Source organism: Nicotiana tabacum, chromosome 12, assembly GCF_000715075.1.
Source record: "Nicotiana tabacum cultivar K326 chromosome 12, ASM71507v2, whole genome shotgun sequence".
In the NCBI taxonomy this organism is placed as follows: Eukaryota; Viridiplantae; Streptophyta; class Magnoliopsida; order Solanales; family Solanaceae; genus Nicotiana; species Nicotiana tabacum.
Window position 1 is genome coordinate 104,508,228 of NC_134091.1, and position 19,892 is coordinate 104,528,119.

Consider the following 19,892-nt stretch of genomic DNA (forward strand, 5'->3'; position numbering starts at 1 on the left):
AGAAATAGTCATTTAATTTTTTCTAATATTTAGAAATAATCATTTAATATTTTTCTAATATTTAGGATTTCGAAATCTAACTACATTTTGTGTATTAATGCCTTCCTTATTTGAAATATGAAAATAATAGATTTTTAAAAGAAGAATAATTGCAATTTTAACCGATTAGTTCTTTCTAAATAATTTATATAAAATTTCAAACACTTTTATTTCCTTTTAGGTTTAGGAATGATTCTTCAAAGTATTCTTTTCCATGAGTAGTTATTGGTATGACTTTAGAATTTTAACATATGTCCTTTAATACTATACCATGGATAACATATAGAAACGAAATGCATGTACAAAATCTAGGAGTTCTATATATATATATATATATATATATATATATATATATATATATATATATATATATATAAAATTATTTTCATGAAAAAATCCGTACATTTTTACCATTGTGAAGCACTTTTCGTATTAGATAAAATTATAATTACAATTAATTTTATGTGATTTTAAAAAAATAATCTACTGATCACGATGGGGTACACACTATCAATTGTACATGCCTATGAAATTTAATCCATTTTCTAAGAAATATTATAGTCTCATTTGTTTCCTATTTTTCTCTACTAAAAGAAAAAATGAAAAAGAAATAAAAAATAGTCCAATTCCTTTTTATTCAAAACAGCATTCCGTAAAGTCTCACAACACGCTCCGCATCTTCTTCCCCGTAATACTTCAAGAACATTCAATTCAGTGAAATTTCACATTTGCATTCTGAGTAGTCAACGGAATTCACTACATTCGCACTTCAAGATTCATCGAACATTCAATTCAGTGAAAGTGAAAGCTTTTTTCACTTATTCCGATTTGATTCCCAATTCAAATCTTCTTCCCCGTAATACTTCAAGAACATTCAATTCAGTGAAATTTCACATTTGCAATATTCTGAGTAGTCAACGGAATTCACTACATTCGCACTTCAAGATTCATCGAACATTCAATTCAGTGAAAGTGAAAGCTTTTTTCACATATTCCGATTTGATTCCTAATTCAAATCTTCTTCCCCGTAATACTTCAAGAACATTCAATTCAGTGAAATTTCACATTTGCGTTCTGAGTAGTCAACGCAATTCACTACATTCGCACTTCAAGATTCATCGAACATTCAATTCAGTGAAAGTGAAAGCTTTTTTCACATAGTATGAGTTGATTCCCAATTCAAAGCTTTTCAATTGAAAGACTACATTGCAATGCAAGAACAAAAGAACCTCACAATGACGAGAGTTGAGTGCCGGTGGAAATCCATTGGCCCTAATTTCTGTACCTTCCAAGATGGGTTTCCGCTTAAGGTTGCAATATGTGAAAAGATATGCTCCTCGTTATCTTCTTCTTCTTCTGATGAAGAGATAGTTTGTTCTTCTTCTTCTGAAAAGGTATGTTGTATCTTGCAACATAAATGCGAGAAAACTTTTTGGATAAATTGTGGTGATTTGTCATATGATAGTGGTAAGGATGTTATTTCGAAGATTTTCTTCCTAATGGACACATTTTGTCTGGATGAGGGGATGCAGTGGAAAGTAGGCTGCCGTGTTGACATTGTTGAGAATGAGGAGAAATTGATCAAAAAAATAATGACATTGATTAAGGACCGTCCAACTACAACACAGTCGCTATTATACTTGTGTATTAGTAAGGTTACGTATTTCGAGCAAACCACGTTCACTGACCTGTACCAAAACCTGGGACAAACTTATAATTTCGAAGTTTGGGTAAAAAGTCAACAGCATGTTGATTTGCGTATTGTTGGTATTAAGGGATTGGAGGAGAAAATGGGGATAAAAAAACTAAGATTCGATAAGATAATGAACATTGACTTGTGTCCCATATGTATTGAAGAGTTTTACAGTGGTTCCGTAGTATGTCGAATTGAAAATTGCAGTCATATATTTCATGAAATATGCCTGTTGAAGTGGTTGTTACAACAAGTAGTTTGTCCCTTATGCCGATCCAATGTTGAGAAAAAGATTGAACCATTTGCAAAAATCTCTGAGATCTAGCGGCCAAGTTAGTCGAGGCAAGTGAGCAGCAGCACTTTGGTTGCAAGCTGTATCCATTTTTTTCTAAAATCAGTTGGTACCTGTCATGAAGTGCTCTCCTGAAGGCCATCTTGAAAGGTACACTTTTATTTCCATACATTTTTCCCTCATATCACTTTGTATGCAGTTTGTGCTGTTAGGAAATTTTGTTCTTCATACCCCAGGTAAAAATGAGTCTTTTTGCATGGCCATGGTTTAGCCTCTGAATATTTTTTCTCTTCTCTCTAATGTTTGGTATGCTTTGAACTACACCTCTTGAATTCTGTGATGGACTTACTCTTGTGCTTCATTTTTAGTTTCTCATCAAATTAAAACATTGTTAATTTGAGAAATTTATCACCGTAGATTGAACTAGAGGAGTTTGAAAGTGCTTCTATCTTATCTACGGTGGCATGGCATTCTTGTATCTGTACCTTCGAGGCGGCTCTTCAAGCGTATAAGTCATCACTTTTGCAGGTAATCTTCTATTTCCATGGCTGCGATTATTTATACTGCAGCGTGGGAGTTTTCCTTTTTCCTGGGATGTCATTGCCATCTCTGTGCTACTCCGCGGTCCTTCTTGAAGTGCATCATCCCTGTTAGTTGGTATTGCCTATCTGGATCCTTTGCTTCCCTTGTGCTCTGTTCTCAACTAAATGTGCATTGATTTTGAGAGGCTATAGGTCTTTTAAGTTAACTTCCCTACATGTGTTTTTAGATCTAATTCGTCCCTCTTTAGAACTTCAGTCATCATAATGTCGCACCTACGAACTGGTGCATTTGGAGGTCTACCTAGAAAATGGCAATACCATCTCAGTCAACCTTCTCTCATTTTATCTTTTGTCTGTGCTACTTGTACTCTCTATCTAATGTAATCATCTAATCTTGTCCAAATTTTGTATCACTGTAAATTCGTCTTAACAGTGCATTTCTAGGACACTATCTTGTGCATATGTTGGGCCTTCTAGGCCCGCCATTCACTTTCATATAACATTGGTGGTATAACAACCTTTCTTGTTGTATACTAGGTATCATAATAGGGATATATGCCCATATAATAATCTATTTGTTTAAATCTGACCCCATTTGTTCTTGTTATATAGAGTTGTTAACAATAAATAATTATGTTGGCATGTCTGCTTTTTCGAAAACCAAAGAGTATCTTGAGTATTGTCATTTTTTATACGCCATCATGCCATGGACAACTGATATTCGGAGTCTCAATTTCTTCAGGCTGAACATAACCTTTGTTCTGAAGAAGATAGATGCTGCAGCAATCACATTGGTGCGACTCTTCGAGAAGTACATAAAAGGGAGGGAGAAGATGCTCAAATGGTAATACTATGTTTTAAAGTTGCACTATGACAAAAGGGTGTTGCCTTGAAGGGAGAGAGTAGAAGTGATGGGAGATCCGACAATTTGCCATATCCCATTTGACCTCATTTGAGAAATTGCAATAATTTCATTTTTGTACTTCCCTTTTGTAACGGTTGAAAAGGGAAAAACTTTTTCTAGAAGGGTTGCAAAATTGAGGGGAAGTCTGAACCCACATAGCGCCCTGAACTAATACCCTCCAACTTCTCCTGTGCCAAACAATGCAAAATCTTTCTTTTTGCTTTCCTCTCACTGCTCCCCTTTCTTCCAAATTTCAGCCCAAGCACACCAACAAGTTTCAAATTGGAAAACTCTTCCTTGTTTCTCCATCTTCTAGAAATTATTGTCTACTCTTCCTTGACAAAGAGCAAGCCTGAACACTGTTTTACAGCTTTCCGATGAAACACTGTTTTCCATCTTCTAGATAAAGTCTTGTACTTGTAAACTTTAATTTGATAACAAGAGATTCTACGGATTGATGGTTATTGTAGGACTTGACCCTGTTGATAATGAGTGTCAACACTTCCACTCATGTTTTTGCTTTGAAACACCACTGAGAAATTCCTTTTATAGGTATATGCGAATCTTCAGAAACTGTTCGAGAAATACGTCGGGCCGTGCACTTTGGAACTGGTATCCCCTTTATCCTGGTAATTACTCTTTCTTGGATGCTTTTCATGATCTCGTGGTTGAAGTGTCACTAATTATTCTGCATGCAAAATGATCTTTCTTCCCCATATTTATTCGAAATGAACAAAAGAAGAGAACAAACAATAATGTTCTTTTCACTGATGAGATATGCTTTATTCATTTATTAACTTATTTTCTCTAATTGCCTTTGCTGCATGCAGAAAGATGCTTCTTACTGTTTCAGTCAGTTCTTCGCCAGAATGTCACCTACTTTAGCCATTTCCAACAACATGGTATGCTAATCTATGAATCTTGCGAGTTAGAGCCTTTTATATGAATACAAAGTTGCACAGCATGCTCCGATTCTATTCTGTGCTAAAGATGTTGTTGACATGAGTTTCATGTGCAGATACTTTTAGTAACTTCGAAATGATTTGGAATGATGAGTCTCTTTAGACAGATGGCCGAGATGTTTGGAGAATACAACTTTCTTCTGTTGTCTGGTTAGTCAAGTATTGTTTATTCATATAATGATAAATAGTTTCATAGTACTATAATTTCAGAGAAGATGGCTAAACATAAAATTCAAGGATGAAGATTCTGGAAGATAAATGTCCATGATACCTGTGATATTGCCTTTACTTTTTAGCTAATTCGGTGAATTAGTGTTCATGTGCCAGTATATCTCGGATAAGGTAACCTTGGAACAGGTTTACAATGAAAAAGTACCAAAAGACAGCTAGCTTTGAGTTGTCGAGCCAATTATCATTATTCTAACTTGCCAAAAAAGGCAGTTTGCTTTGTTTTCCTCTTAGTTAGCATGATTTAGCATCTACATTCCCTGGTTAAAATGAAATGTATGAAAGTATGTTATAGTTTCCCCTATGTTCTTTTTAGAAGTCCACTGTTCGAGGTGAATGAGGCAAAGTTTTGCAGTGGAATCCAGAGTATTTGGTCTAAGCTATTTGGTGTGTATATATATATAAAATTTATTTTATCCATTACAACAACAACAACAACCCAGTATAATCTCACTAGTGGGGTCTGGGGAGGGTAGTTCACCTTACCCTTACCCTAGGGTAGAGAGGCTGTTTCCGATAGACCCTCGGCTCCCTCCCTCCAAGAACTCCCCACCTTGCTCTTGGGGTGACTCGAACTCACAACCTCTTGGTTGGAAGTGGAGGGTGCTCACCACCAGAGCAACTATGTAAGTGAAACTAAGTAAGGATTTCCTTCTCTAGAAAAATGAAAAAATGTATTATCTTTTGTTTTTAATCATGTTCAATTGAAAACTTTGAAGATATTACTTTGAATCATTACTTATTTTCAGCATCAACAGAATGACAACACACAATTTAGTTGCCACTTGCAAGAGTGCGCAAACATAAATATCTTGTGGGCGTCACTACTAATTGAAGAATGCACTCGACTTGGTCTGACGGTGAGACTATTTTCAACTTTATAAATATGGTTTAATTGAAATACAAGTATCTGATTCTTCCACATCTAGTATTTTTGTGTAGCTCCAGGCTCACGGTCATCTCCTCTTGCTATTGCTGCTTCTACTCATCCTGCAACAAGTTGTATTGCATGCATTGATGAGCGCTCACTTGCATTTCATGCTGTTGGTTATGCCAGAAGTTCTCATAAACCAGCAGTAATCATCACGTCATCAGGCACAGCAGTTTCAAATCTTCATCCTGCTGTGAGTACTAACACGTAATATTCATATTCATTCCAGAATTGTACAATGCTATTCTGTTTCCCGTTTATTACATGTTAATGCAAATGTTAATTTTGACTTCTCTATTCCACAATTAACTTGTACAAACTGAGTTTTTTGTTGCTCTTTTTTTGGGGGTCTTGTAACTATCTTATAACCTTAGCATAATCTTTATGCTAAGGGTTTTTGTAATTAATTTATAAAATTAGTTACTTCGCAAAAAAAAAAAAAAATTGTACATACAGGCCAGCCTGATTGACATGATGACTAATACCTGCTGCAACGGTTTGTCAACGGTTAGCCAGTATGCTACTTCTTTAAACTATATCCGTGCCAACATGACATGATGACTAATACCTGCTGCAACGGTTAGCCAGTATGCTACTTCTTTAAACTATATCTTGCATGGCTTGTACCCAGCTAGAGTCCTTTAAGGCTTCGTCAACCTTCGTTGGTTCGATTTTGTGAGATAAGTGCGATGTTGGCCTTTTTCTTGAGAGCTCCTCTGGTTTTCATTCCATCGTTTGGATTTCCTATGATGAACTTTTGTGGTATTCAGGTTCACTTCTCCGTTCATTTGGTCTTGTTTCAGCAGGCTGAGTAGTCGACTATTTCTTAGGTTCAACCTGGTTACTGATAGATTCATTAGTCGACTCGGTAAGTTCATTGCTGTTGTCAGTGGATTTCTGTTGTTCCTGAGATTCATTTGTCTTCGATATGTCCTGATATATATCTTCATCACCTGCAATAATTCCTTTCTCGGCCATAGAGTTATTATCTTCAAAGATAACATGAACTGACTCCTCTAACATAATGTACGTTTGTTGTAAACTCTAAATGATCTACTGTTAATTGAATATCCAAGAAATATACCTTCATCCAAGAAATATCCAAGAAATATACTTTCATCACTTCTTGGGTCGAACATACCAAGATTGTCCTTACCATTGTTGTGAATGAAGCATTTACTTCCGAAAGGATGAAAGTAGCCTATGTTTGGCCTTTTACCTTTCCACAGTTCATATGGAGTCTTCTTTAGAATTGGCCGTATGAGACATCTGCTGAGGATATGGCATGTTGTGCTGACTGCTTCTGCCCAAAAGTGATTTGGCAGAGAGTGTTCTAATATCATTGTTCTGGCCATATCTTGCAAAGTTCTAATCTTGCGCTCAACCACTCCATTTTGTTGAGGTGATCTTGGGACTGAGAAATTATGAGTATATCCTTGATCATTGCCGAATTCTTCAAATGATGTGCTTTCAAATTCACCTCCATGGTCGCTTTATATGGTTGAAATGAGATGCTCCTTTTCTCTCTGAATTCTTTTGCATAAGATCTCAAAGTTTTTCAAGGCCTCATCTTTGTGAGATACGAATATTATCCATATAAAACGTGAGTAGTCATCAACAATAACAAATGCATATCGTTTACCTTCAATGCTAGCGGTTCTAGTTGGTCCAAATAGGTCCATTTGTAGCAGCTATAAGGGCTTTGTTGTGGATACAATATCCTTGGGTTTGAAAGAGTTTCTGGTTTGTTTTCCTCTTTGCTGATTTGCAATATATACACTTTGAAATGTGCTTTGATTGATTGTGGCAGATCTTGAGAGATTTGCAGTCCCAAGGAATTGATCCTTGGAGTGAATCAGATTTGGTTCATTCCAAGAGTAAGTGTGGAACTTCCTGGTTTTGGGTCTTGATCGGTGTACTTTCCATCTGCAAGCGAATCCCCTTAAGCAAACGTCCCATGATTAATCCTTTGATTTCGGAGAATGACAACTTTCTTTGAGACGCGTATCTTCAGTGCTTCAATGGGCGGAATCTCAGCAGTCTCAAACTTCTCTACTCCTGGAACTTCCTTTCTTATCTTCCATCATCTAGGTTGTCAGATCTTCGCATATCTTTTCCTTTTTCTCTTTTACTCCTTCCTTTCTCGTCTTCCTTCGTATATCGTTGATAGTCTTGCTCTCGTTCTCCTTTGCTTCTGCAATGGACCTACAAATAAAGATGTGTTATTTTTCATCATTGAAATTTGGATCTAACAAACAGTAGATTTACCTGAAGGAAGAGGAACAAGCTCCCAAGTACCACTCGTATGTAAAGCAGACATCTCGTCAATCATAGCCCGTTGCCATCCTGGATGAGACAGTGCTTCACCTGTAGACTTAGGGATGAAAACAAAGGACAAAGATGATACAAACGCATAATGGGGCGATGACAGACGATGATAACGACATAGTGGGGATTAGGATTAAGTGTGGACCGTATACCTTTTCGAAGTGCAATCTGTTGACTAAGAGGAGACAAGTCCGCAGTAAGAGCATGGTCAGGTGCAGGACGTAAATCAGTTGGGCCTGATGCTGGGCGCAACCGATGATGATAAGTCAGGAGTGGTGGAGCTTAAACTGGAGCTGTAGGTGGTGGAGCTGGAACTAGAGCTGTAGGTGGTGGAGCTGGGACTGGAGCTGTAGGTGGTAGAGCTGGAGTTGTTGAGGAAGATGAATGAGAAGTAGTGACTTAACCTCCAAAAGATGGAACTGGTAGCACCTCAGAAATATCTAAGTAATAACTTGGACTTATGAAGTATGACTGTGTTTCAAAGAAGGTAACATCAACGGACATAAGGTACCACTGGAGGTCAGGTGAATAACATCGATATCCCTTTTACGTTCTCGAGTAACCTAGAAATACACACTTAAGAGCACGAGTAACTAACTTATCTTTTCCTGGAGTAAGGTTATGAACAAAACACGTGCTCCCAAAGATACGGGGTGGAAGAGATAATAAATGTGAGTGGGGAAACAAGACAAAGAATGGAACTTGATTCTGGATAGCTAAGGATGGCACACGATTAATAAGATAGCAAGATGTGAGAACTGCATCCCCCAAAAATGCAACGGAAGATGAGATTGTATGAGTAGGGTACGAGCAGTTTCAATGAGATGTCTATTCTTTCTTTTAGCTATCCCATTTTGTTGAGATGTGTGCGGACAAGATGTTTGATGAATGATTCCATGAGAATTCATAAACTGCTGAAATGGGGAAGACAAATACTCTAGGGCATTTTCACTACGAAATGTGCGGATAGAAACCCAAATTGATTTTGAATTTCAGCGTAGAAGGTCGGAAAAATATTTCATCAAAAATATCCAAGTGCACGGGAATAATCATCAATGAAACTGATAAAGTAACGGAATCCCAAGGTAGAACTGACCCGACTAGGACCCCAAACATCTGAATGGACTAAAGTGAAAGGTGACTCTGCTCGATTATCAGGACGTCGAGGGAAATGGGAGCGAGCATGCTTACCGAGCTGACATGACTCATACTCAAGAGTGGACAAGTGAGATAATCCAGGTATCATTTTCTGAAGCTTTGGCAAATTGGGATGTTCCAACCGTTTATATTATAAATCTGGGGAATTGGTAACATGACAAGTTGTTGAAGAAAGACAAGATGTGAGTTCATGTGATTTAGCAAGGATAAGGTAATAAAGTCCATTTGATTCACGCCCGATACTATTGATCCGCCTTGTACCACGTTCCTGTATAAAAACAAGATCATCAAGAAATAAAACATAGCATTTAAGTGATTTGGCTAAGCGACTAACGACTATGAGATCAAAAGAATTATCGGAAACATAAAGAACTGAATCTAATGGTAATGAAGGAAATGAAGTTGCTTGACCTATTCCAGTTGCCATGGTTTGAGACCCGTTGGCCAATGTGACTGTTGGAAGAGATTGAGATTATGGAATAGTAGTGAAAAGAAATTTGTTATCAGAATGTGATCAGATGCACCTGAATCAATGACCCAAGACTCGGAGGATGAAGATTGAGAGACACAAGTCATGCTATTACCTGTTTGAACAACGGAAGCTATCTTTGAAGATGTATGTTTACATGCTTTGTTCTGAAGGAACTCAATATAATCCGGTAAAGAAACCATCCATCTATTCATAGTATTGGATTTCATTTTGCTACACCAATTTCTCAAATTCTTGACTAAAAGTTGTATGTTAAAATCTATACCATGTGAGAATGTACGGGAGAAAAATCTATTATTGATATTCTCTTCAATTATAATACAATGAGCCCTATTTATACAATACATATCCTACTTCTATTCTATGTGGGACTATGACTAATTCACGTTATTTACATAACTATCTAACAATTTGTTTGTTGGTGGTAGAAATTAAATCTCTTGATCAACTGGTATAATGTCCGGTAGGCAATGCAAAGCACCCATATTTAAGTTGTGTTGTACTAGATTGCATCTTTTTACCAGTGGCAAAGTCTGGAATATTATGAAGGAGATTATAAAAAATATGAATGTTACATAACGTGCAGCCTAAATTAATTTTTATCATAGTTGTTGTCTTGTTGATGGAGGTGAGAGTTATGGGTGGCCACGGGTCGATTCGCCATGCATGGTGGTTTTGGTAAATGTTAAAATATAGACGCGCACTCACGATTGCATAGAACACATACGCATGGAGTACAAATCAAGATCTTAAAGAGCCTTACGCCTTGGCTGATGATTTGTCTAGAACCATTCATGTCATTGATGCATTCCTCCTTCCTGTTTTGGCAGACCGTTGATGATTGGGAGCTTCTTCCCTTACTCATTTGGAGTATACATTCCAGTGGCACACTATGGAGAACTTTAAGGAACAATGATCATAGAGTTTCCAATTTTGCACACCAGCTGGTATCAAGATGTGTCTGCTGCTATAGATATGCTACCGACTCAGTGAATGACATCTGCTGCGCATGTTATTTTGCTAAAACTATTTGGAGGTATTATACTAGCCCAGAATTCTTTTATTTAACCTTTTGTCAGCATGATTATTTTTGTATTCAGTTATGTCTTTATTGGAAAATATTGTTGAGCTGATTGTGAGATATGCACTTCGTTCAATTTGTTTAAGTGAATAACATCTGCTTTACCAGCTGCATTTCCTATGGCCTACACTCACTGTCTTTTTCACAATAGGAACCAATAGTTAATCCTTTTCTTGCTGAATTTTCTTTAAAATCCACTCTGCGCCGACATCAACTCTTGAATATGTGGGTGAAAGATAAAAATAAAGTCGTTTTCCCGGTCATCTGAGCTTCGACAAAACATGACATCTTCCATTCTGTTGGACAATGCGGGAAACTATTCGGGAGATGTTCATCTTCGTGACTAATCATATACCTTTTTTGGCAGAATTCTTTTAATATGCGGACTCTTGAAGACTCGATCGCCGAAAGAAGGAGAATTGGATCTTTGAATGAGAAACCGATAATCTATTTTTAATTACAAGTTTAGCTAATTATCATACTCCCTCCGTTTCAATTTAGATGAGGTAGTTTGAATCGGCACGGAATTTAAGAGAAAAAAGAAGTCTTTTGAAATTTGTGATCTTAAAAGCTTAAGAGGTAAAAGTTTTGTGGGGCCATGACATTTGTATGGTTATAAAAGCTTGTCATTAAGGGTAAAATGGGTAAAATGAAGAATTTAAAGTTGAATTATTTTCAATTGTAGAAATGTGTCATTCTTTTTGGAACGAACTAATAAGGAAAGTGTGTCATCTAAACAATATTATCAAAGGCGCGCTTAAGCCCTGAAGCGAGGCTCAAAACATGTTGAGCGCTTCGCCTCGCTTCGCAGGCGCTTTAATATTGTCATCAATGCTCTAAGGTATACTTTTCCTTGCCAATGAGCGTAATCCTAAAAGGGCGGCACTAAACAATTGATATTTCATTTTATCGTAAATTTTCTTCAATTTCCTTGTCCATATATTTAGCATTCATTCTTATAGATATTAGTCTTGGATTACACATACATTCTGTAGTTGTTTTCCATTTGTGCCTTTCTTCATTAAAGCCCATGATTTATTTGCGCTTTGCGCTTAAAGCCCCAATAGGCCTTAGAGTTTTTTTGCACTTTTCGCCTTTGATAACACTGCATCTAAATTGAAACAGAAGGAGTATTTTTCTACCCTTTTATTGATACATTGCTGCTACTTCTACAATGGTTGTGCTACCAATGGAATTCTAATATAACGTATAATTTCTCCATTCAGAGACCAATTCCTCTTCTTTCGACCATAACAATAAGAGCATACTCTAATGACTCAAAATGTGCACCGCGAAAATAAATAATCCCTGATGTTTATTTTCGAGCTGAAACTACACATAATGACCTGATTCAGGCAGACTTTGAAAGTACAGCTAAAGGGTAAGCCTCATTCAACTGAAAAAGCCTCAATTCAGGTACTATGTAATGCTCTGTTGACTGATACTCAATGCTTTTTATATTGTATTCAGGAGCATATCCATGTTGAACACCATGATGGACGCCACAAATTTGGGTGATTTCTATAATTGGCTGCGTGAATTCAAAAGTATCCTTTTTGTTAAAAAAATTCAATTTTTTTATTTATTTGAACTCACTTGAAAATGATGTCATTTTATGGAATCTGTTGATCAACTTCATTATTTTTTTAGTGTTAAGCAGATGTACAGTTTATGTCCATTATGAATATGATTCTGTTGTTTGAGCAGCGGACGCTCATATTTGCGTGATCCAAACTACAACAAAGGGCTTGCTTCTAGGGAGAAAGAAAGGGATTCCCACTATTTGCGTGGTCTTCTTCCTCCTATTGTTGTTGATCAGGAGCTTCAGGTTGTCCATGTTGATTTTTGCATATTCTTGATTTATGTTTATCCCAGTCTTCCCCTCCCTAATCAAATGGAAGTTCACTGTTTAACCGCATATCAAACAACTGAACTGAATACTACCTTTCTATCATGGATAATAGATGGAATGTAACATCATTTTTCTTTTTTGATTTTTCTTCTTTTCTAATACTTTCTCTCTCCACGCTCCCTCCCCCAGCCAGCTCTAACAGTTACTTGTATGGCCGGCGGCCGACGACACCCACACCCAGCAGGTAAGTCCCCCCATCTCTCTCGCCTCCCCCCATCTCTCTTTTTTCTTCCTTATTCCCCCACTCCCAAAACTAAAAGAGGCATCATCTCTGGCGACCGCTGCCCGCCGACGCCCCCTTTTCCGGTGACTATAGCAGCACCTTTTCCCCATTTTTTCTTCTTCTTTTTCCCACTGTTTTTCTTCTCCCCCCTTTTCTCATCTTTTCCTCTCCCTTCGCATCTGCTGGTGCGGCACTGCTGCCCGCCGGCGACTTTTCCGGTGACGCCCCCTTGTTCCCTTTCTTTCCTTATTCTTATTACCTGCATGCAACCCCCCCCCCCCCAACTGTTTTTCTTCCCCCCCTTTCTCTTATTTTCCTCTCCCTTTTCCTATCTTTGCTACTGCTAGGGCTTCACTAGTGCTAGCGGTGACAACCCCCCCTCTTTCTTGGTGCCGTGGTGTTTTGTGCGTATTGCAGGCAAGAGTCGATGGCTATTGGCGACAAGCGGGATGTGTGCGTGCAAACATTGGAGAACAGCCTAGGCGAGTGTCAGCAAGGGGCGGTAGGAATTTGGACGGGAACGCGCCAGGTGCCGCAACATCGTCGTGTGCATCAAGACAATCTCCAGGTTTTATTCGCGGGAGTTGGTACCTCCCGTATTCCTGTTACCCTTCTTTGTGTTAGCTAGATTGTTACCATTTTAGTTCGCATTAGTTTAATCTTTATATTAACGGGTCTGTAGTTACAACTTGTTCTTTTCTAGTTTGGTCCGTTGCCTCTTATGTGTTAGTGATTTCCTTAGTCTGCCGTAGGTATAATGGCTGTAGTCTGAGATGGTAGAGTAAGGTCATGTCCTCGGGGGGTGGGGGTGGGGAGTGGGCCAGGGGTCAGGGGTAGGGCAGGAGGCAGGGGAGGTAAGGGGAACAAGGGAGCCTATAGGTTGAGAATTGGGTTATGGAACATAGGAACATTGACGGGTAAGTCTATAGAGCTGGTGAAGATCCTCCAGAAGAAGAAACTCAATATAGCGTGTGTCCAGGAGACAAGGTGGGTTGGATCGAAGGCGAGGGATGCAGATGGGTATAAGCTTTGGTTCTCTGGAGTCCGGAAGGGTAAGAATGGAGCAGGTATTCTGGTGGATAAGGATCTTAGAGAGTCTGTGGTTGAGGTTAGGCGGGTCAATGATAGATTAATGACTATTAAGTTGGTGGTTGGAGAGTGCACTCTAAACGTCGTTAGCGCCTATGCGCCGCATGTGGGCATGGATGAGGAGGTTAAAAGGCGCTTCTGAGAGGGGTTGGATGAGATTGTGCATAATGTTCTTCCTGCTGAGAGGTTATTTATAGGAGGGAACTTCAATGGACATATTGGGTCTACTGCAGGTGGCTATGGCGAGGTGCATGACGACTTTGGCTTTGGGGATAGGAACGGAGGAGGTACTTCGCTGTTGGATTTCGCTAAGGCTTTTGAGTTGGTGACTGCGAACTCTAGTTTTCCGAAGAGGGAGGAGCACTTGGTTACTTTCCGAAGAGCCGTGACAAAGACTCAGATTGCCTATCTACTCCCCAGGAGATGTGACAGAAGGCTGTGCAAGGATTACAAGGTTATCCCGGGTGAGATCCTCGCGACGCAGCATAGGCTCTTGGTGATGGACGTTGGTATTATGTTAAAGAGGCAGAAGAGGTCTATGCGAGGACGATCGAGGATCAGGTGGGGAGCCTTGACTAAGGATAATGCCCAGGAGTTGGAGGGGAGGTTAGCAGCTTTGGGAGCCTGGAGTAGTAGTGGGTACGCGGGCGTTATGTGGGCGACGACGGCAGACTGTATAAGAGAGGCTCTGAGAGAGGTGTTAGGGGTCTCGACGGGCTACCCTGGCGGGCACAAAAGCAACTGGTGGTGGAATAAAGTGGTTCAAGGTAATGTGGAAGCAAAGAACGCGGCATACCTGGAGTTAGTAGGGAGCACAAGTGAGGAGGAGAGGAGAGCGAGCAGGGAGGTATAAAGTAGCTAGGAAGGAGGCTAAGCTGGCGGTCACAGAAGCTAAGACTGCAGCTTTTAGTCGTCTGTACGAGGAACTGGGGGACAAAGACGGGGATAAGAAGTTATTCCGGCTGGCCAAGGTGAGAGAGAGGAAGGCTCGAAATTTGGACCAAGTGAGGTGCATCAAGGACGAGGACGGTAGAGTATTGATGGGTGAGGCCCAAATTAAGAGGAGATGACAGTCTTACTTTCATAAACTTCTGAATGAAGAAGGAGATCAGGATATTGAGCTAGGTGAGTTGGAGCATTCCGAGTCACTGTGACTTTGGATACTGTAGGCGCATCAAGGTTGATGAGGTCGTGGGAGCTATGCGTAAGATGAGTACGGGTAGAGCGACCGGGCCTGAGGAAATTCCGGTGAAATTTTGGAGGTGTGTGGGAAGAGCATGCTTGGAGTGGCTGACTGGGCTGTTTAATGTTATTTTTATGTCGAAGAGGATGTCGGATGAGTAGAGGTGGAGTACGATAGTTCCGTTGTATAAGAACAAATGTGATATCCAGAGTTGTATCAACTATATGGGTATCAAACTAATGAGCCATACCATGAAAGTTTGGGAGAGAGTGGTAGAAGTGAGGGTAAGGAGGACGGTGTCTATCCGACAACAAGTTCGGGTTCATGCCGGGTCGTTCTACTACGAAAGTTATCCACCTTATTAGGAGGTTGGTGGAGCAGTACAGGGATAGGAAGAACGATATGCACATGGTGTTTATTGACCTGGAGAAAGCGTATGACAAGGTTCTTAGAGAGGTTCTTTGGAGATGCTTGGAGGCAAAAGGTGTGCCGGATGCCTACATTAGGGCGATTAATGACATATATGATGGAGCTAAGATTCGGGTTAGAACTGTAGGAGGCGACTCGTAGCATTTTCGGGTTGTTATGGGGTTACACCAAGGATCTGCGCTCAATCCATTTTTATTTGCCCTAGTGATGGACGCACTTACACACCATATTCAAGGAGAGGTGCCTTGGTGTATGTTATTCGCGGATGATATAGTTCTGATTGATGAGACGCGAGGCGGTAACGAGAGGCTGGAGGTTTGGAGACAGGCCCTTGAGTATAAGGGTTTCAAGTTGAGCAGGACCAAGACAGAATACCTGGAGTGCAAGTTCAGCGTCGAGCCGAGGGAAGCGGGCATGGACGTGAAGCTTGAATCTCAGGTAATCCCCAGTAGAGGCAGTTTCAAGTACCTTGGGTCGGTTATCCAGGGGGATAGGGAGATCGACGAGGATGTCACACACCGTATTAGGGTGGGTTGGATGAAATGGAGGTTAGCATCTGGAAGAAAGTGCCACCGTTACTCAAAGGTAAGTTTTATAGAGCGGTAGTTAGACCGGCCATGGTGTATGAGGCTGCGTGTTGGCCAGTTAAGATCTCACATATCCAAAAAATGAAAGTAGCATAAATGAGGATGTTGAGGTGGATGTGCGGGCACACGAGGATGGATAAGATTAGGAATGGCGATATACGAGAGAAGGTGGGCGTGGCTCCCATTGATGACAAGATGCGGGAAGCGAGACTTAGATGGTTTGGGCATGTATAGAGGAGAAGCCCAGATACACCGCTGAGGAGGTATGAGCGGCTGGCTCTGGAAGGCATTAGAAGAGGTAGGGGCGACCTAAGAAGTATTGGGGAGAGGTGATCAGGGAGGATGGCGCGACATCAGATTTCCGAGTACATGGCCTTTGATAGGAAACTGCGGAGTTCGAGTATTAGGGGTGTAGGGTAGGGTCGTAACTATGTGAGGCTAGTTTGATAGGATTTTTATCTTAGACTGCTAGTGGTTAATGTTGTGTTCTCACTACTCTTTCGTTTTATAGTGCCGGGTCTATTTACTGGTTATTGCTATTGTTTTCTATCTACTTTCTGGCTTTTATGTTGCTGTTAGTATTCCTTTGGTTTCTTTTGATGCTACTGATATATTGTCTCTTCTCGTTTTCTTGAGCCGAGGGTCTTTTGGAAACAACCTCTCTACCCCTCGGTGTAGGGTTAAGGTCTGCGTACACACTACTCTTCTCAGATCCCACTAGTGAGATTTCACTGGGTCGTTGCATTGTCATATTGAGAACTAATAAAAAAAAATTCTTTCACTGTTGACAAAATTATAAGAATTTCTTGTGATTACTCAAACATTTCATTTTTCTCAATGTTCATGTTGATCACTACCTCAAAAAAAAAAACAAAGTTTTTAACTCCGCCTGTGTTGGAGATATACAGCCGGTCCCAAGCCCGGATAAAGGAGGAGGGTTTACTAATTATTAGAACATAGTACAGTCAGTTAAGCTTGAAGTAATCTATTAAATCCCAGTATCTCCTCTTTTAATTTCTGCCTTGAAATCCATGCATGTTTTGATTTTGGTTGGAGTTAATTCTTTTGGCTGATTAGAAATATAGAGTTTTAGTCACTCCGAATTTTCGGCTGATTTGGAATCTCCTTAATGAATTTTAGGCTTTTCCTTTGTTTGATAAACAATACACTTCCAGCGTAATATAATTGCAGTGTATTAGACTCCCCTCCCCCTTTTGAGATTTTTTTAAGCTTTATTTAGGCTCTCTGGTTTGGTACTTTAGGTCTAAAAGTTGATCTCTCATTTCCAGAAACGACTCCTGCCGATTAACTATGTCCAAGACAGGTTTGCAGCCAGAATTTCTGAATTCAGTTGAGAAAATCATATTGGAGAAGTTCTCACAGCATGCGTGCAAGTCTATCAGATTTGTCCTACATAGAAAAGGAACATACCTCTTCAACGAGTATTGAAGAAAGAAACAAAAAGAAAGTCAAGCCTCTAAGTACAAATGAGGTAGAAACAGAAGCAGCAAGTGCTACCTGAATCGTCAAGCGCGAAGCTGAAACTAACCACAAACATCATCAAAGAAAATATGAAAGTCAATTCCCCTTAAGTATCTAATGATCTGATATCTGGTTCTTTCCTCTGAATTCTGAATTGATATAATTATAATACTATAGACGCCTCTTCCTTCTCAATTCTGACTAACTTCTTATTTTTGCCTTGATTTATAGTTTCAAACTGCAGGAAGTATCTACTTTATTATGGAAATATTTGGCTACCGGAAAAGAAAGCCTCTTTAGGTTCTCATATGAATGGTAAAGTGTCCCCCACAAACCCACCTCAATTTTGTTTATTTTCTGAGTTAATCTAGAGAACTTGCTGAACGAGAAGGGATTGTATTATTGTCCCAACCACATGCACTTTTATTAAGAATGATTTGATGCAGGGTATGATGACATTTTATAGTGTTGGTGATCAGTCATTAAGAACTAAGGGGATGATTATGCTGATTATGAAAGTTTTTTGTTGCCTCAAATATTGTTTGTTTACAGGTAAAACAATGTGTCACTGTCCTTTTGAGTTATTTCAAGCTATTTTCGTTAAGCTCATGGAAAGAGTTATCTTTTGTACATATTTACATCGATTTGGATTTGATGTTTAATGTTTGTTTGGCTATTGAGGGAGTACGTGAGCTACTAAGAATACTACATACATAGTCCGAAAAGAAAAGTAATACTGTCTGATACAAGAAAAACAGTAATAATGAGAGCGAAGGTGACTCCGGAGTCTGCGGAAGGGAAGCAACACTACTTCAAGTCTCCCTGACAACCAAGCTATGCTCCTTTCTGAACACTGCTAGGACCCGCACCAGTATATGCACAAGAAGTGCAGAAATGTAGTATGAGTATAACCAACCTCATGTACTCTGTAAGTATCGAGCCTAACCTCGACGAATTAGTGACGAAACTATGGCAAGGCACTTATCATATAAACCTGTACAATTCATAAGCAACAGGAATAGAGATAACAGTAATAATATCAGGAATAAAAGGCAGGAAACAATAAAAGAATCTGATAACAGTATTGATAACCACATTTCTTGAATAACGCAACCAAAACCCTTTTCAGCGGCTCAAATCAACGGGAAGGAACAATATCCATAATCAACACAGCCAAAACCCATAAAGAAATGTTATATTACAAACAAAACCAACATCTCATAACACATATGTTGTGGCGCATAATCCGATCCAACGCAGACAAATATTATTGCGGCGAGCAACCTGATCCTTATTATAACATTGTTGCGGCGGCAACCCGATCCAATATATCAATTCACACAGAACCATCCAATAACACATCTAGAAATTCATAATAACTATCAAGAAAAATAAATAAGCATAATTTACTAAGGAAAGGATGAACACGAACAAGAGGTAATGGCAAATTCCAAAATTTAGAGCTAATCTTACTCATGTAACGGAATAAGGATCCAAACAAGGTTATTAACACGCAAACGAACAAATATCTCACAATCCCCAACATAGCATAGGAAAATAAGGCACGAAACAAGTATGATATAAAACAAGTATAGGCACGTCCTAATAAAGATAATTTTTAAGTAAAAGCATGAACAAGTAAAAGCATGTACCCGATAAGGCATATATCAAATAAAGGTATATAATAAGTAAGAGCATGTATCAAGTAAAGACATATAACAGGTAAAGCATGTGACAAGGCACGTAATAAAAGCATGGAACAAGTAAAACATATAATAGATAAAGGCACACAACATGTAAGAGCATGTACTAAATGAACCATAGAATAAACTAGTTCTGCCCACATGCTTTGACTCATGACAACGTATATACATTCGTCACCTTGTATATACGCCGTCCCCAATACATAATTCATGTAGCAAATAGACCCAATAATATCCTTGTTCCCTCAAATCAAGGTTAACCACAATACTTACCTCTTTCTGGAACCAAATCAACAATCCACCATAGCTTTGCCTTTAGCACAAGCCTCCAAACAACTCGAATCTAGTCAAATAATGTTCAAATAAGTCGAAACAATATTTAGAAACTACCATAGTATCAAAAGGTTCGATCTTTAACATATTTGGAAAAGTAAAAAAACAAGTCAACCCGGGCCCACATGGTCGAAATAAAAAATTAAGACCAATTTTCATTTACTCATTTTCCCCAAGTCCAAATATGAGATTTGCATCAAGATTAGACCTGAAGTCGAGGTCCAAATCCCTAAAATTAGCCCTCATAAGTTTTTACCCAAACCTCAATTTCTACACTTTAAAATACTAGATTTAGGGATACAA

General features: G+C 39.1%; 1 protein-coding gene across 2 annotated transcripts; it reads left to right on the plus strand.

The window, feature by feature from the left end:
• Positions 1–681: 681 nt before the first annotated feature.
• LOC107783289 (protein PHYLLO, chloroplastic-like) lies at positions 682–16,946 on the plus strand. 2 transcript variants are annotated; one of them, XR_012697434.1, is made up of 14 exons: positions 682–2,174; positions 2,442–2,552; positions 3,309–3,410; positions 4,023–4,099; positions 4,301–4,372; positions 4,489–4,582; positions 5,410–5,520; positions 5,590–5,784; positions 10,398–10,603; positions 11,875–12,029; positions 12,119–12,195; positions 12,394–12,476; positions 12,690–12,744; positions 13,201–16,946. XR_012697434.1 is itself a non-coding variant. In XM_075226763.1 (14 exons), exons 7-10 carry the CDS (start codon positions 5,499–5,501, stop codon positions 11,900–11,902), a joined length of 438 nt encoding a protein of 145 aa, XP_075082864.1. In that variant the 5' UTR covers positions 682–2,174; positions 2,442–2,552; positions 3,309–3,410; positions 4,023–4,099; positions 4,301–4,372; positions 4,489–4,582; positions 5,410–5,498; the 3' UTR covers positions 11,903–12,029; positions 12,119–12,195; positions 12,394–12,476; positions 12,690–12,744; positions 13,201–16,946. The 2 variants fall into 2 exon arrangements, 1 of the variants encoding a protein (XP_075082864.1); XM_075226763.1 differs by having other exon boundaries at positions 5,603–5,784.
• Positions 16,947–19,892: the final 2,946 nt, after the last annotated feature.

Bases quoted from the DNA above. Each gene is read 5' to 3' on its own strand.
- LOC107783289 (XM_075226763.1), top strand. From the start codon at position 5,499: ATGCACTCGACTTGGTCTGACG. The intron at 5,785-10,397 runs GTGAGTACTAAC...CTGTTTTGGCAG, and splicing joins TTTCAAATCTTCATCCTGCT to ACCGTTGATGATTGGGAGCT. The intron at 10,604-11,874 runs GTATTATACTAG...TTCTCCATTCAG, and splicing joins TTTGCTAAAACTATTTGGAG to AGACCAATTCCTCTTCTTTC.